Source organism: Plutella xylostella, chromosome 3 (assembly GCF_932276165.1).
Source record: "Plutella xylostella chromosome 3, ilPluXylo3.1, whole genome shotgun sequence".
Taxonomy (NCBI): Eukaryota; Metazoa; Arthropoda; class Insecta; order Lepidoptera; family Plutellidae; genus Plutella; species Plutella xylostella.
This window is the reverse complement of record NC_063983.1, coordinates 9,529,336-9,547,853: the sequence shown is the minus strand read 5'-3', so window position 1 is coordinate 9,547,853 and position 18,518 is coordinate 9,529,336. Positions and strand designations below refer to the sequence as shown.

Here is an 18,518-nt window from a genome sequence, read left to right as displayed (position 1 = left end):
ATATCCAATGTAATATACGATTAACATTTTTATTAATAAAACGTGGTTATTATTAACTCTTGTTGTTTGATCTAAAGCCCTATTCATCTTTGTATGCCTAGTGTTAGGATAGGAAAGGAAAACCAAATTTATATTTAAAATTCAACAGTATATTTATTGCATTGTATTTACAAAAATATTTACAAAATCTTACAAACAATACTTCGAGAGCGCCTTCACAGAAGGCAGAATAATACATAATAGGCACTAAACATGAGTCTTTATAAGTCACTGAGAAGTCTTTGAGACTGTATCAGACACACACACACACGCACACGCTGCATCACACACGCGACACGTGCAGCGGCCGCTTGTAGTAGGGGTGGTGCGGGCGCAGCAGCGGCGGCGGCGGCGGCGCCTTGCGCGGGGGGCACAGCGCGCGCCGCCAGACCAGCGCGGACTTGCGCGACCACGCCCACGCGCCCGCCGCCGCGCCGCCCAGCAGCAGCAGCCGCGCCGCCCAGCCGCCCGCCCCCGCCACGCGCGCCGCCGTCGCCGCCGCCGACAGCGCCAGGTACAGCGCGCCCGCCGCCGCCGCGCGCGCCGCCAGCCGCCCCACGCGCCGCGCCCCCCGCGCGCCCAGCGCCCGCCGCACGCGCAGCACGCCCGGCGCCGCCGCCGCCGCCAGCAGCGCGCCCGCCAGCAGCACGCCGCCGCGCGGCACGCCCAGCAGCGCGCCCGCCGCGCCCGGCTCCAGCCCGCACGCCGCCCGCCCCGCGCCCGCCACGCGCCGCAGCGCCAGCGCCGCCGCCGTCCACGCGCCCGCCCAGCCCCACGCCAGCGCGTGCAGGTACGCGCCCGCGCGCTCCAGCGCCTCCGCCGACCACTCGCTGGCCGCCGTCAGGTACCACGCCGCGCACAGGTTGAGGAACCACGCGTCCGCCGCCAGCGTGAAGTAGTACGACACCGTGAAGAACGCCACGCACCACGGCGCCGGCGCCGCGTCCCCCGCGCAGCCCCCGCCCGCGCCCCCCGCGCCCGCCGCCCCGCGCGCCGCGTGCGCCGCCGCCACCAGCGCGTGGCACGCCGCCAGCCACGCCGCCGGCCGCTCCGGGTAGCGGAACCTCGCCGGCTCCGCCAGGAACGTCAGCAAGGCAAAGCCAGTGGACAGCAGCGCGAGCCACGCCAGCGCGCTCTCCCACAGCTCGTCCGCGTCTTCATCACTGTTCTCGCAGACGACTGGAGCGCGGAGGGCCGGCGGCGCGCGCAGGGCGGGCGGGGCGCGGGCGGGGGGCGGCTCGGGCGCGGTGTCGTTGGGCGGGCGCATGCACAGGCGGCGGTCGGCGCGCAGCGGGAAGGCGGCGCAGTCCAGGCGCGCGGCAGCGGGCAGCGCCAGCAGCTGCGGCCGGCACTGCTCGGACACGCGCTCGCACAGCGCGCGGCACGCCCCCACCGCGCCCGCCACCGCCGCCGAGCACAGCGGAGCGTGCGCCGAGCACAGCAGGAAGCGCGCGTGCGCCGAGCACCCGCTATCAAGCACGGAGGAGAACAGCGACATCTGCAACAACAGACAAAATACGTTAGATGATGCTCACGGTATGAATGGTATCACGTTGCAGGGGGACCATTATTCTCCCAACAATTCATGTCAGGCTACAGAACACGCTCGCCTCGGCTAATTTGCCTCGACTTATTACTGCGGCCACAAAGCGAGCCCGGCAATCAGGGCTGCGGTTCCAACAAAAAGTCGGTGGAAATGACAGAGCAAAGACAATGGCAAGGTCACGCATCTGACGAGACCCGTTTTTGTCTAACGACAGCGAGCGACGGACGCTTGAAGGGTTAAATAAATTAAAAAGGAGCCGAGGACGTGTGAATGCGCTGGTTTTTGTCTTCCGAAGGCTCGGACAGATTGCCAACCAAATTGGCTTTTCGAGTTTTGAGTTCGAAATTACGATCTGCAACTTTGTAGCCGTGCCTAAAGGGCAATACCTATACATTATATTCACTGTAAAGCATGAAGCCTCGAGATTCAAAAGGGGTCGTTTCGATTCGCCACACCGCGCCTTCGCATTCCGCACATGACCACACATACCCAGACACTAAATCATCTCTATACGAATATTCTCGACGCATAAAAGATACATTCTTTGTACCAGCCAGCTATTGTCGGCAGATAATTGTCGGTGAAAAAGTATATAATTCACGGAACTGCGAGTGTTCAATGGGATAGCATGTCGATGACAAGGCCATGTTATTTATGTGGGACCGCGCTGACGAGTCTGTAAGCCGACCGGCCGCTGACGGAACGGTAACGAAACGAAATCTCAGCGGAATTGGATATGCGTGTTTTGTGCCGCATGATAGGTAAGTAGATACTTGGATAGTTTTGAAAATACTAAATTGGTTTGCGAGTTATTGAAATTTTGTTAAAATGTTCGGGGTTCGAAACCTATTATACTTCAGTATAACAAAGCTCCTTGTGAGAGGCTACATTCCTATTGGTAACATGCATATCGTTGGCTATGAATGATGATATAATTACCTTTAAATATCGAGGACTTAACGTCAACGTTAACATAGTTACAAAGAAATTATTTTATCGTAACTACCTAACAAAATGTAAAAAACAGCTGAGTAACGAAATGTTCTATTTGGCGAAAAAAGATTTAAAAAAAAACAAACAAAAGTCGATCACATTCATTCATAAATTCGATCAAGTGCTCACACAACCAAGTGGATTAGCCAGCGCAAACACAAAACACAGAGCAATAAGAGCTATAGAGCAAACAGTGGGATGACACAGAGTAAACATCGTAGTGGATTTACCCTCAAACATACGAGCTATACCACTTAACTGGCCCTGTTCGGAATTCACTGGTTAAGGGGAAGACTTTTCGTTTATCTTATTTAGTTAATTATAGTTCAGTTAAATTGGTTTCAGACACATTAAGTATTAAAATATTTAAGTCTAGCGTTATGTAGAGGTAGGTAATCAAAGGAATGAAACAGTTAGGCACTTAACTAACCTATAAGTAATGTTGTTGTTAATTAATATGTTTTGGTGTTTCTATAAATTTTCGAAAGTTAGTAAAAGGTTGGTACAGTAGGTCGCCTATACTCAAATACTAAATTACCTCATTGATAAAAAATATATATTCGTACTAACTACCTCTTAACACAGATATCTTAAGTGGAGGCCGGTGCGGTACTTCTAAGCAGTTTTTACGTCCAAACACATCTGTTTACCTACATTGTTCGGTGCGGAGCTATTCTTACAAACAAGTCTAAGTATTTCTCGATATCCGAGGATTCTTCGAGAGCGATCACCGTGCACTTATAGGATTAAACAGGTACCTGCACCCTAAGCCCAGTTTGATGTTTTACTTTATCCGAAACGGGAGCGTTTACCCTAAAAAAGCAAATTTGATGACTTAGGAATTTGAGACCGTTTTTGTGTCGGTATTATGTAACTGTTTCGTTATTTAGCTTAAATATAAAATATTGTTATAGTTATGTGAGGTAAGTAATTTTTAAAGATTAATGACATATCCTTTGATTTGCTACCTAGGCGCATTCAAGATGGACATTTACCAGAGGAATAGATGTGCCCACGATCTACCTACAGGCAGAGCACTCATATACCTATCTGATATAAGTAATAATTTATAACGCAGTAAAAATATCACCCCTAAAAATCATCAATCAACACGTTACTTGTTTCTTTATTAGGATTTAACTTCCAACCTATTAAACTGAACTAAAACTACAAAGACTTAACCCGGCAACAACAAGGGTGACAAAAAGACTTACAAAAAGGCAAAATTAATGAACATGTCATCTGAAAATAACCTCTCGACCGCGGCGCTTTGATGTTGATGCGCTCGGCGAGTGGCGACCTCTCGTGCATAAAGTTTGGAACTAAAATGTGGTGCATATGGGCCGTGAAGTTTTCACAAGCAGTCCGCGACTTGAGAAAACAGTTCTGCTCCTGATAAATGAGTTGTTTTGTGGAATTGTGAAACAGCATGGGAGAAGCAGTAGGTACTGGATATTTGTACCTTCATAATCGCTACCTAATCTATTTATGTATTTAGCCAACATAAACAACTACAATAGGTATTAGACATGTACTTGAAAATAGACTCTGCCACGATGTTACCTACTCGTTAGTTATAGCTAGTATTAAAAGTTCTTAAAGTTAAAAATATCAAAAGCGTGATGTCCCTCATGTCCCTTTTTGATTTCGTCTTTCGTCAACTCCGTCAGTTCCTTTTAAGTTTTACGAAATTCATTCTTAACATGTTAATAACTTTGAGGCGAGCTCTTTGATCGTAGGTACAATGGGGCGCGTCTATATCGGTGCCGCTTTGATGTCGTCTCATTTCACGCATGTGCATGCGCCCTAACTACCGCTTTTAATGGAACTTTAAAATAATGTTGTCATTTGTTGTCCTCTTCCTTGATTCCGACAATGCTGAATTTACCACGAGTGCCAACACCAAAACAGGTTAGAGTACCTACCTACCTACTTACCTACGAGTATATAACAATTTATTATTTGTACTTAGGTAAGTACAAAGAATAACTTGTTATAATTCTAATTACACTGGTGTCTTATGACTTCATTGATTTTAAAAACATATTTTACCCGTTACGAAGCTAGCATTGCCGGACTTAATGATAAGAAAAGTTACATGAAGAATTTGACTATCTTCCTTTTGCTATTAGACTATGATCTCCATATTTTAAGCCCTTAATACCTACCCCTTAAGAGTAATTTTAGAGTTCATGGAACCTGACATACGACGGTGGATGCTATAAAACCAGCCAGGAAGTTTATAATAATAACGTGATAATGGCTTATGTGACAATGAACACCGTCTTACTGAGTCTTACTTCGTCGAAAAGATACATCAAACAGAAACTTGACGCTTTTACAAACTATAGTTGGAAAGGTACAAATTGGTAAAATACTGAATGTTTTCAGATCTAAGAAGACTTATGAATGTAGAGAAGGCGTAAGCATGTGAGGATAGTGGCACGGAGAGGTCCATAGTCTCTGCCTACCCTTCTGGAAGACACAAGACAGGCAGGGTGTTTAGTATACCTATGTATGTAGGTACTCTGTAGTGTATGTAGGTAAGAAGTAGATATCAAGTTGGCAGATATAGGACGAAAGATAGATTTATAGCCGAAGCTCCCTACAGCCAATATGGTACAAATCAGACGTTCCACAGATAAACTAACAAATAGCAATAAATCGAGCTAAAAATCTTACGTTTTTCTTCCACTGGATCGCTCCCAATTTCATGTTTTACGGCTCCATAAATTGAAGATTTAGGAGACACTGTTAGTGAGAGTCAACAGCTGTTTCTCTGCAGTTAATTCACAAGAAATTGCTTCTTTTTAAGTAGTTTTGAAATAAAGATATTTTTTTTGAGCTAGTAGAAAAATCGATAATGAAAAAAATAAATATGAAGCACGAATCCCTAGTTATTTTGAATACTTTAAAGAACGAATCATCATCTTCAGCACGCTCCTTCAATCTATCAGTGGCTGAAAATTCGCACTCTTATTAAACTTATCCGGTAGCGATTGTAAAAATAAACAAAAAACTACTGTAACGTAGACGCTCGCTTGTTTTTATTGTAAACATGCAGCCGTCAGTCATCGCTGCAGCTAGCTATGTTTATGAAGCGGCTAAACACTTTGATAGTGTGTTGCTGGGTTAGGGTTATCAAGTCGGTTTATTACGAGACAGAGTTATCTCGCTATCATATCCTGGATCGAACTCTACAGAAGATCTCTCTTGATTAAGTCATGTAGTATCCCACTTCTTCGGGCCTTAAGTGATATCATACTCTCTGTGTCTCACTATTGTTTTGAACATTATCATAATTAATTCTGGACACATATTATTATGTATGTACGAAAAGTTGTACCTAAAAGCGTAACCGCCGCTACCACACAGACGAGACTATCTCATACATATCTAGCAGGCATCAATTTCCCTGGTCGAGTCGGTAACATGAAAGCACACACTCAGTACAAAATAGACTCGACTTGCCTATCTGAGCCATAGATCGTGTAGTGTCGGCCATTTGTGCAGCGAGTAATAAGCGGATGGGCAGATATCTGTGGCACATCTAGGCGAGCCATTTATTCTATGTCCTGTGACGTGCATGCCGCGAATTTTAAATGTACCTAACTGTAACTATTTGTCGGCTTTGGAAAATAAATTTGGACGATCCTTTTTGTATTACAAATATTATACTCTCTATTGTATGTTAGGTCATATTATTATGTTCTGTTTCGGTTAGTCTTTAGCATGTTGCCTGCACATTATTTTACTTTGATTATCCAGGACACCCTCAAACTTGGAGGCAAATAAATTAAATTAAACCTGGTGTAGTCATTTACCTACCGCATCCTATTTTTTTGGCCTTTTGACTTGGAACATATATTTTTCCAGCTCGCCGCCCACAGCTAGTTAGTTTTAACTGCTTCAGCCATAGCCTCGGTCACCGCTGTTGACAGAACAATTCACACGGCAGTGAACGTGTTAACTGGTTCGGGCTCACAACGTGTTAAATGGCCGATGCACAGACAGATATACAGTTCCGTCTTTTAATTGGCATTCTTTAGCGTTAGGTTTGTGAGTTAAGTGGTTTATTTTTTTCCTAGTAGGTACCTACTAGTAGTATTTTTTTTGACTAAAAAGATGTTAATTAATTATTATTTTAATTATTTACCTACATATAAAATGTGATAAATTTGACTTTTGATTCAATTCCAGCGCGAGCATTTTAGAAATGAGTTTATTGATATTTCACATTGTATGCTTGCCATGTTCTCATGTCTATACGTTGGTGTAAAGGGAAGATTTATCTTTCCTATGGGAAAGATAAATCCTGTTTGAATTATGATTCAAACAGGATTTTTCACAGCGAGCTACGGAACATTGTACTCGACGTTTAAAAATTTAACACGCGGTTAAAGTATCACGATATAACAATTTCCAGCGCCTGATAGAGCGTGGCCAAAGAGCCACGAGCATTCTTCCATTAGCCCCGAACCCGTAATCCTTAACAAAAAGCCGTCCAAGCGAAACTAAACTAAACCTTTACACTACAACTTCAACTTAAACTCCTCAGTATACGGGCTTTTACAACTTGGCTAAGCCAGTCTGACTTCCCAGAGGTTGACGCTTAAAATATGCCCGAAGGATTCTAAAGCTTCAGTTCAGTGGATAAAGTACAAAACTGTTAGCGTAATACTTTGATCGAATATATCGAAGATCGGACGCGGTCCGTTCGATTATTATCGATTAGAGATGCTTCGCCGACTAAAGATGAAGAGAGGTTACGTTGGGTTTTATTATCGAAGCTTCATTATAATACTAATTATGTATAGCTATGTTCTGTTCGATTAATCGAAGTGATGATTTCGTAAGTCAAGCTTTTGAGTCTTTTGACTGTTGAAGTGTGTGGTGTGTGGGAAATGATCATTGCTGCCAGTGCAATCTAACGGTGATTGGGAGAGCTAAGTGAATAAATAACAATGTAAGTAACTAACACTGTAACATAGCAATCTCTAATCTTGAAGTTTGTTTTACTATTTACAACCAACATTCAAAATTCACATAGGTACATAACATACTGAGTAGGTAAAAACGGTTACAACGAAGTATGAAATTAAAAGCTCTACATTCTATCTAATACATTACAGCATCATCCAATGACCGGCAGAAATCCGCTCCAAGGAAGAAGCTAGAAGATTAATGAGTGCGGGAGATCGTAGCTCTTTCTTGCCATTACATTATACGATATAGCTTTTTTATTAGATTAGTCGATGTAAATTACGAGTTACGTAGCCGCCATCGGGTAGGGCTTCCAGAATAGATAGAGAATATATTTCTTAAAACTTTTGAGACCGATATAACATCTGATAAATATCTTTCATAACGTAGGTAAGTATAGTTTAGGTAAGTATATAGGACAAAAATTTAAATGTATAATCTAACAACTACGAGATTCAATGTTGAAATACGACTTAACATGGCAACAATAAGCTACAGGCCATAACACGTGATAATAAAAATAAACCCACTATAAAGGGCTCCCAAGTTGCAGTTTGCAGACAGGAGCATTACTCTAGCTTGAAAAAAACTAAAGAACGAAAGCTGCCATGCCATATGTACTTTTAACGCAACGAGATAGAGTCATGGTTAAAGCAAAAGCTACCAACAATTTAGTTTTTCTTAAGGTAAAGTGACCCTCGAGATCTTTATGAGTAGAGGATCAACTGACGGCGCCTGCGCTAGTGCTATCGCAGACTGCTGATAACATTTATAGGACAAATGTGACTAAGGAGGAATTCTTGTGATGTTTGTTCTCCTTTAGGAGACACCTACATAATGATCGAGTAATCATACCAACTACACCAAGTTCAACTGTACCACAGTCAAAGGAAGCGGATGGGAAGGAAACTGAAGTAGGAGGAAAGTATACTCGAAGCCGGGAATCGAACCCGAGACTCTATGGATGCTGATGACGGCTGCTGCATTAAAATATTGATCGATTCGCAGTTTAAATGATAAACATGCTATAAAGCTGTCTTCAGAACCATTTGTACCTGATTATCATAATACTATCTACCGTTTTGATTTCACAAAATCTATGCATAAAAATGTTAATCAGGAAAATGATATCAAATGCCGAAATTCACATCAGACCGGAAGTCATAACTCGTAACTTACATTAACAATCCATTAGGCATTATGTTATTTCTTTTTGATACATACATTTTAAGTAATGTAGATTAAGTAGGCTAATTAGGCTAGATATGTGGCGTCTGTTTCAAATCGGAATATATTGACGATGCCATGCGTTCAGCAAGAAAATAAAATACTATGATTATCTACTTATATTTTACTGCACCGGTGTGGCATCATACTCGTAGGATAGACAGAGAGCCTACCTCGAAGGATTTACCTAAGTATATAATTTACTTACATATTTATCACAGTACTTAGGTACATTAAGGAGTGCCTAATTCAAACAAACCTTGTAAACCTGCATAAATTAAATTTTGTTCTGTAAACATTGAGCGTCATGAATATTGCGCAAACATCAACAAATGCACACCTCTGTCCTCTAGTCACCCGTCGAAATGTTTAGCGAAGTTGCTTCATACTTAGTTGTAGTGTTTGCACGAGGCGTGTATTAGCTCTCTGCTTCACGACTGAGGTATTCCTCGAGTGTAATCAGTACTTCAAGGCATATATTATGCTTATACCATCTTATGCCGAACACCAGAGTTAATATACTCACGAGCAATCAATGGCAAGTGGAACTTTTTCATTATGAGTGTAGTCATCATAACTCTATAGGAATAAAGTTAAAAAGTATTAAACCGTAAGATTTCTGACATTATGATTTAAGATTCAGAATTCTTAATTATTTGTTTCACCATCACGGTTGCCGTTGCAAGTGTTAAACGTTGTAAAGGCATCAATTATCAATTCACTCTGTATTTTAACCATAGCTTTCCAGACATGTGTATGTAGCTGCTACTCAGCAGATATTTTAACACCTCCCAGTCGAATCGTAAAACCGTCCTACCTAAAAGGTTAAATTCCATATTAAGTGCACCTCCTTAGGTATTACTTAAGTACATAATTCAGCGATGCCTTTTAAAGCGGCACCCGGTGGCTTTTTGCCGACTTTCTGTGCTCGTTCCCATTCGAGGCTAGTTTTTGCCCCTTAATTGGAGGCCTATTGATAAATACTATCGTAGAAGGAACAAAGTGTTGTTAAGTAATTATACTCATTAACTTAGGTACTGTGTATTAATAATGCATTGACAATTACAATTTTGAATGATTCTTGAGTCCAGTCATAAATTAGTAACTATTACTTATTTGTACCTACATAATATTATATTGTGTACAAATTATGAATGGTTTGTTTTATTATTTTTACATAGGTGCCTATAATTAAAATATAGGTACAGACTCGCGTAAATATCTGCATTATAGTTCCTGCTTTCAGGGTGTCAAAAGCTTAGCAAAACAAATCTGTACATTATCCAAGCCTGATAATATCTAGGATACTAATTAACTAACCATTGGACTATAAGTACTAAAGTAAAATGAAAGCTTATACTATCAGCAGACCCAACCCTGTCAGTACTCTCATTGGTCCGAACCTACCATGCTTGCGCACATAAATATCCATTAAAAACTGTTTATCAGCGCAGCTGACAGCGCGGCTTCGTTCAGATGTCAATTACTTTTATTTGAATCGGCCGCGGTCTGACGAAGCCTCGTGTCGCCATTTTGTTTTTTGTTGCTGCTGGCTGGAGTACTGGAAGGTACTTAGAAGCTCTGAAAGGTAAGAGGGCTTTGGGAAGCCTAAACAGTCTAATGGTTTATGTTTTATGTTTGAGCTTCGTGTGGCACCATGAGGGATTAGGTAGGGTAGGGAGAGACTCCTTCATAGTCAAGCAAAACTGAAATCATCAAAAGAATTTGTAAATGCACGAAGATATTGTATGATTTCATTTCAGTTTTTTTAAAACTACATTGAATGCAAGGGGAGGCTTTATGTTGATGGCTGAGAACAATGTTTTGGTCCTTATATCTTAGAAACATTGTAACTGCAGCAGCACAATGACATGCTCTCTCTTCTTATCTCTCATACATTTTCAAAATATTAACACCTTCCCGTGAACTACTTATATCCTTTTAATTGCGCCTCGAACCTCGATTCATTTAAAAACTCATTATCAATAAATTATGCTGCGCCATAAAAATGCCCACGTCGGGAATCAAACCCGGAATCCCCGTCTAATTGGGCAACATTCCTCACGGATCACAACGGTTTATAAGCCCCACAATAGTTGCTCCATCTCTCTCTGATTGTCTTCCATTGTTGGAGTTGGAGAGAGATAAGTAGACTGCAATTACATCTTATAGGATAGATATCTTGTGTTGCTTTGTGTTTTGAGGATTGTTAGAGTACAGGCATTGATATTGTCAAGAGTAATCGGAGCAAGCGGATTCTTGGCCGTAAATAGTAAAAATCTGTCAACAGTCAAAGGATTTCCCGGTTTGTATATATACCTCACAATCATATAGACTCAGAAAGGTTGTCTGGTAGAGATTGCTATAAGCTATAAGGCCGCCTCTTTGTACTGCTTTATTTTTAAGTTTTATTTTTTTTGTCATTTTTGTTCTTGGTGCAAATAAAATGTATTGTATTGTATATCCATATGGGACTCTCTTCTGAAAGATGAGTGACTTAAAACGAAGCCCAAATGACATCTGCCAAGCAACATCTTCCATTAGGTACTTATTTCAACCATCCACCAGCTTCCCCACTGCATCCAAAGATCTAAAGAACAATAACAATTTAAACTGAACCGTACAAACTGTCCCGTGGCATAACTACCGTTGACTCTTACACCGCATTACTAAGGTATATATTAGTGCAGCAGGTGGTCCTGGGTGGGGACAGGCGGTGTCGGGTCGATGGCCCGGGTATCAGGCGGCGTTGATCACAGGCGAGGCGATGCGCGATCGACGCACGCGCATCCGATCGCGGTTTGGTTTAAAATGTTTTTTTAGCTCACGTGCTTTTGTGTCTTTGATTTTGTTTTGAAATTATTGCAGCTGATGTTGTAGGTTTGAATGTATAAGAATTGGCGAATAAACGTAGGTACTCCTAAATAAACTATACAAAACCTACAAATAAATAGCGGCTAATGTGTAAGATTAAGATCTGTCTGGCTTGTCTTTTATATTTGATATATGCTAAAACCTTACATCAGAAAATTCAGAAGCCAGTAAGTTGTGATGAAAATACGATAATACCACAAACGAAAATCATAAAAAATATGATATAAAATATTTCTGCAAATGATAAAAATAAAAGAACTAGAGTCGAGAGAGGCAGCGCCCGCGACGATGGCGCGTCGTTTCATGCCGCCGACGACTTTATTACACGCAATTGTTACAGTGCCCGTAATTAAGGGTTAATTAAAATAGCTCTCCGTCCGACTGTCCATCCGTCAGCCATTACCAAGCGCTGATGAATTTAAATGTTTTTTAAACTGACTTTTTGTGCGGCAAAATCGCCGATTAAGCATCATTAATGTTGCACGTGCAAAAACTCACATGAAATAATGTTGCCGGGAAACACTTGGTGCTAAGTTATTGAGTTGGCGGCTAAGACCTGTTTTTTTTCACCCGGCCGTAGCGTTGTAGCTGCTACATTGTAGAGCAAATTGTAAGCTTCGAAAACACAACATCAACAGTAATTATTGTAGGTATTGAGTAACAACACTTCGAGGTTGCGTTTAAAAATAAGAACTTGCTACAAAGTGGGCCTCTAGGCGCCTCCGCGGCTTTTAAAAAAGATACAAAAGAAACTCCAAATGATATAAAATATTATATCCAGCCCTTATGACCGGGTAGTAAAGGTTATTTTTACTCCCGAAACGTTACGTTTAAATTTGTAAGGCAGTACAAATTGCCCTTCCTAATTATATTACAGGTACAGAAACTTTTTAAACAAAAAAAGCGCTAATTTATTCGTAAACACGCCAGCTGCGCCATAAATATCGAGGCGGCATATTTCATTTGTGAACCATAAAACATAACATATGATTTAATTTGAGTAATTTATCGAGATTGGAAGGATGTTCTCGGATTAAGAATCACGAATCTGAGAGGCTAAAGACTTCCGCCATTTTCGGAGAGATATCGCGATTATTTTTCTTTTTTAACAAAAGAGGTAATCGCATTGAATAAAGGAGTTACAAAGCCAAAGAATAAGATAACAGTTTTAAACAACTTTCTTTCACGCGCGGAGCACCGGCCTTATTACGTCGGTGCGTATTATTTCGGTCGCGTACCTGCGCTAATGATAGGGTGTCCCGGGTTCAAAGCCAGCGCCGCTCCCGAGACTTCTCAATAAAATTTGTGGGGCCTTCAGGCCAACAAAAAACGGTCAATTTTGACACAATAGTTTCAAAGAAACCGATCGGAATAGGTTAATGGGTTATGAGGAATTTTGCATGGGTTGCCTAATTTTTAGGCCCCAGACTAGTTAGTAAACAAAACTCCGTATATTTACGTACCTAAATACATCTGTAAAAATAGCGTGTCTACGAGATAAAAAAAAGTTTATAAGCTGCAAACTGTGAAGTCATTGTGACCTCTAGTGTGGTCTGAGGTTTTCGTATGGAGTCGCTAATGGCGGCAGGTGGGCGGAGGCTCTCATTACCACCTGAGCGGCTAAAAGCCTTCCTTTGTGCCCTTCAACAGACGTCTAACCTCAGGAGTTTAAATGCTAATCGAATAGAAACGGGTTTACCGTTAGAAGACCCATTTCACATGACTATCTAGAGCCATAGATTGAATAGCAAAACTAAATACAGAGATAGGTACTACAGATGACATAAGAATAAAACAGTTGACTGAGCTAAACGTTCTAATTGCTCAATTCAGAGGTAGACGAACTCTGGGCTCGATCTGATAAGAAATTCGTGAATGGCCCGCCCCCCTCCCCTCCCCGGCTCTACTCTACAGATCCAACGATAGATGCCCCACGATGCTCCAACGATTCTCTGAATCCAACATGTAACAGGGCAAATTCCAAGAACAGATTTCGAACAAAACGATGAACATTACAATAACAAGCGAAGTTACATGTTTACATTTAACAGTGGCTGCACGGTTATCGCATTGTTGATTATAATGCGATATTACTTAGTTTGCTTGAAGATAAATTCGCGATATTATCAAGTTCAGCTATGATGGCTATATTTAAACATAGAATAGCGAATAGCGTAGATACCCATCTAATGTGATTATTATCATACACGCAATAGTAAGTACTTAATTATAATTAACAAATAATATCGTCATTCATCATATATTTATTGCATTCTCTTCTAAACTTAGTGAAACTGTTCATCAAAGACCGGTATTTTTGTGAATGAAACTTTGAAATGATTGGTGTAGCCATATGCTCCTTCAACGTCACATCTAAATTATAGCTGTGTGATTGAGACTCTATAGCTAGACTGTAAACTATTAGATAGTGAACGTTACAGGCTCTATCAGTAAACATCAAAGAGATATCAATCACATTAACTCCAGCAAATGCTCCAAAGATACCATCGCTTACGATGCCGCTGATAAAGGTATTACCATACCCACACCGCGCCAAGGCAACCCATATCGCAGTTACCGATACTATAAAAATATAAATATTAAATACTTCTACGTACATGGACGGTAGGTATAAATAAATAGCACTTACGTTACAGCCTGGCCATAAAGATTAGTCTATCAGCGTAGTAAACTATCGCGGGCTCACAAAGCCCCAAATTGGGGGCATATCAATAGATTTCATCAAAACATAATGCTGGTAATGCTACATATTAGGTCGCGGTGCAGTGCCGATAAACTAGACGAGTCGCTGTCACCAGCTAATATTTTGATCCTCCTTAACTTAACAGCTGATGAGTAAGCGTTGGCGCTGACATGGAGCGAGGAATGTGTGTTATCTTGTATCGGTACACGTGTTTATGACCTTTAGACATTTCTTCGTAGGCCTTAAGGCTGCGTAACGCCACAATAATGAAGGTTTCCCACACTCCCTCACTGTGTCAGCGGCAGCACTCACATTGTGTCGGCGTCTTTGAAGTGCGTTATCAATACACACGTTCGCTATCGACTATCAGCGCCTTTGAGCCGCGCCGCTGATACCGCGCCGGCCTTAATCGCCACTCGTCATAAAAGTATAGGTATTCTATTTACATATATACTTTTGCGATAAAACAGCAATGATGAAAGATGTTGTTCTTCTTTGAGATTATTTGGTTTAGCTTCTACGAAAGACATAAAGTCGGTATAACTATACCTCTTAACTAACTGACAAATGTATTGTTTCTGTAGTGGTTCAGTGATCAGTAAACTCCAGAATCATGCTAGGGCATCAAAAGATCAGCCTAATTCCTCGGGCTTCCTATTCTGTCCTCTATTATGTTGCTACTTCTTTAATGGACTTTACTTGATGATTTATAACATCGGCATTTGTCCTTCGGCAACTTTGACTGGTCTGGAGTCTACTGATACTCCAGCTTACAAAACTTTGCGAACTTGCTTCAAAGTTTTACAGAAACTTTCAGATTTCTTTAGAAACGCTATGCTGAATAAATCGATATGAATACCCATGTAGGTAACTATTATATTTCGTTAATGTCAGCATTAAGTGATGGACTCCGGTGTCAGCCAAGAAATAAATAATTAATGACCGAACTTAGTTCACTCGTGTAGAAAGACACGTGGGAAAGAAAAACAGCCAAAACTCGGTGGGAGCCTACCGGGCTTATTGTGTGAGAAACAAGAGCTAAAATGGCACAATAGCTATTCCCCAATATTCCTATCTCTACATTATCCCTATTTGAGTGAAACAATCGGTAGCGAAAGTCAATATTGTTCCCCTAAAATGATATCCATTACTAAGCATAATAATATCAGTTGCACAAACCATATAAACTTTATAATCTGACATGAATCTTCCCCTAGCCACCACGTAAAAGGAACCCCAAAATTAAAAATTATCGACTTTTGGTTCCCACAAACTTGATTTTGGATTTCTTCTTACAATTTGAAATGGTTCATCATGAATCATATGATCATAATCTCTTAGCAATGGGATATGGCTGCAATCGAGCTAGACGAAACTTTAAATAGCAAATCTAAAAACTTCAAAGTAGCGCTTTTTAAAAGGGTGGGTCATTCCATCCTATATTAGTTAAGTATAGTATACTCTATGTTTCATGTAAAGCATGATTCTGCTGTAGACTATCAAGGGCTTACCGCTTCCTCAGCTTCCTTCTGGTCGCGGTGGCCCAGCAGGTTGGGCATGGAGGTCCAGTTGTAGCCCAGGTCCTGGCACATCGGCAGCTGGATCCTCTCGCACTTCCCGCCCTCCACTTCCTCCTCAGCCAACCCCACGGCCAGCGCACTCAGCAGCAAAACACAGTAGATCCCGGCCATTATCACCGTCAAATCCACTATTATGTCATATCAGCTCAACACAAGATAAACAAAACACAGTTGAAGAGTTATCGTAAGTAAGTTGTCATTTTAAATGACGAGCGCACGTCTGTCCTCCACCGTGGCTAGAATGGAACTGAATTTAAATTTCGAACGCCGGCGCGGCGCGGCGCGGCAAAAGGCAAAGGCTCGGAACCGGTCGGCCGCGGCTGCCTGTGCGTTCGGAGTCGTGCATATGTTTCGATAAAGGCCCTCAACGCATGAACAGGGCATTAAGGCCGCTACAAAAAAAAGAAAAAAAGGCCTAATTCGTGTACGGCTCACTGCAATCAGTGGTGGTAATTTTCTCTATCTCTCTCGTTCTCGCGGCTCAGAGCGAGAAATGAGAGGCAATGAAGGACATATAAAATTAAGTGTATCTGCCCATAGGGATGGACTATATTTTAGTAAATTGCTGCAATAAAAGTGTCGGGAAATTGAGAGGTTCAGATTTTTTGTTTAATATTTTTAGGTTTCAGTCATCATAATTCATAAAGCTCTACAATTAGGTTGCGCTTCGGTGCACTGGTTTTAGCACAGAAGGTCTTACATCAACGCAACGTTGAGGTGCTTTCTGGTTAACATCTCAAATGTTTTGCTTTTTGTTTTAGTATTAATTTCTTTGGCCTCCAATTTCTATAGCTTCATTCTGTCAGAAGACACGGTACATTACAGAAACAATACCGAAATCTTTTCAACCATTGTTCCCGAAAACAAAACGCGAAACCCATTAAAAAACGTCCGCGAGCGAGACGCCCTATCGCCTTTCCTTCACGCACTTTTATCTTTTAGGACTGAGAATACCATAGAGAATACACAATTAGCCCTTTTCATTACATCACTCTTGTACTCGCACCTTTAGAAAAAAAACTCACCATAATTTCTACCTAAACACCACCACCTAAGATCTAAAGTTGGCCATCATTGTCCACCAGCTTACAGCGATCTTCAATACTAAACATTAGCTAGCTATCAAAAGCTCAAGTGTCACTGGCCTATCGATATAATAGATGCATTGTGGGAGTAGGATGGCTACAGCGGCGCAGGGCCACAAATGAACGATGCAATTGAGTTACGCTACATTCGACCTTACTTCCTACAAGACAAGGTTCATGGCGTCGGCACGTTGCAGTATGTACAGGGTGTACAAAGACGCCGCCGCCGGACGCCGGCTGAATGTCTAATTAAAGGCGCATGCGTGGACTGTGACGCGCGGCGCAAGATTCATGTGCTATAAAATTACTGCATTAATATATCAATGCTTTAATGCGTCTCTACTGGTAGATTAGGGGAGATATAAGCGCCTAAAATCGGCCTTTTAGTAGGCTGGAAAAAGGAGGATTTATCAATGTATCAAAGTTATCAAACCAGAAACTTCCACTGGTGGATATATGTCTCCCTCAGGGAGCGCACAGGCCACAATCCCACACTAGTAGAAAAGGCTTGGTAGCCTTATGCTCGGATCGCTGGTAGTAGAAGCTGTTGTCACTGGCACCGCTGAAGTGGCAGGCGATAGGCACGACGACGCTCCGCTCGTGAGTGTCGCCGCTGGCATCCTGTCACCGGGTGCACTGGACAGTCCGTCTCTGGCACCGCTCAAGTGACAGGTGATAGGCACGATGACACTCCACTAGCCAGGAAAGTCAGAAAAAGCATTTTGATCGATATATTTCTTTCCTCCGCTTTCACATATCACTTGTACCACACTCCAATAATTGTAGATGTAGAATTGTAATTAAAACGTCAGATACGACCGGCGACTCAAAGATACATTTCAAACAATACAGCACACATCTTCGCAGCGCAATATCGCTCTTATAACCTTGATAATAAAGACGGTATAAAGTGCATTTAACGGATCGTTTCCTGCAAATCGTGCAGCAAATGGAAAATGATGTCAGTTTTGGAATATTAATTCTCAGAGACCATTTTATGGATTCATTCATACCTACTATTTAGTATGTAGCGTCATAAAGATACATACATACATATATACATAGGTGTACAAGTTTATTTGTTGGCAATCGTTCAAGTAAATCCAACCAATCTAACCAGCCAATATCGGTACCTTGCCTTGGTCTCACCCAATCTCAATCGAGCAATATTGTGTCAGATAACGCTAGGTCAGGATCTCACATTTCACAGAGTTCAATGTCGATAAACGAACACTTGTTCAAGCTGGAACTAATACATTATTTAACATACACTTACTTAATATAAAGTACAATGGTGCTGTTCATTTGATATTGTGTAAGTAGCAGTTAATCGTTAGTCCTATATTTAAGTGTATTTTTAACTGCTTGTTATGTTTGGCTGTAGAAACTATTGTTAATGTTTTTATTATTTTCGAATCCAATGTATAATATTTAGATTTAGATATTACTACGTATGATAAATCAAGTACTTATATATATATTTTTAA

At 41.5% G+C, this 18,518-nt stretch overlaps 1 protein-coding gene across 1 annotated transcript; it reads right to left on the bottom strand.

Moving 5' to 3' along the window:
• Positions 1 to 127: 127 nt before the first annotated feature.
• Positions 128 to 16,281, bottom strand: LOC119693482 (frizzled-9-like). Its single transcript, XM_038117098.2, has 2 exons — positions 15,878 to 16,281; positions 128 to 1,537 (listed from the first exon to the last, which is right to left on the bottom strand). The coding sequence occupies exons 1-2, from the start codon at positions 16,055 to 16,057 to the stop codon at positions 323 to 325; spliced, it is 1,395 nt and encodes a 464-aa protein (XP_037973026.2). The 5' UTR covers positions 16,058 to 16,281; the 3' UTR covers positions 128 to 322.
• Positions 16,282 to 18,518: the final 2,237 nt, after the last annotated feature.

Excerpts from the sequence above, each read along its gene's own strand:
- LOC119693482 (XM_038117098.2), bottom strand. The coding sequence starts at position 16,057 with ATGGCCGGGATCTACTGTGTTTTGCTGCTGAGTGCGCTGGCCGTGGGG. Across the intron at positions 1,538-15,877 it reads AGAAGGAAGCTGAGGAAGCG|ATGTCGCTGTTCTCCTCCGT; the intron begins GTAAGCCCTTGA and ends CTGTTGTTGCAG.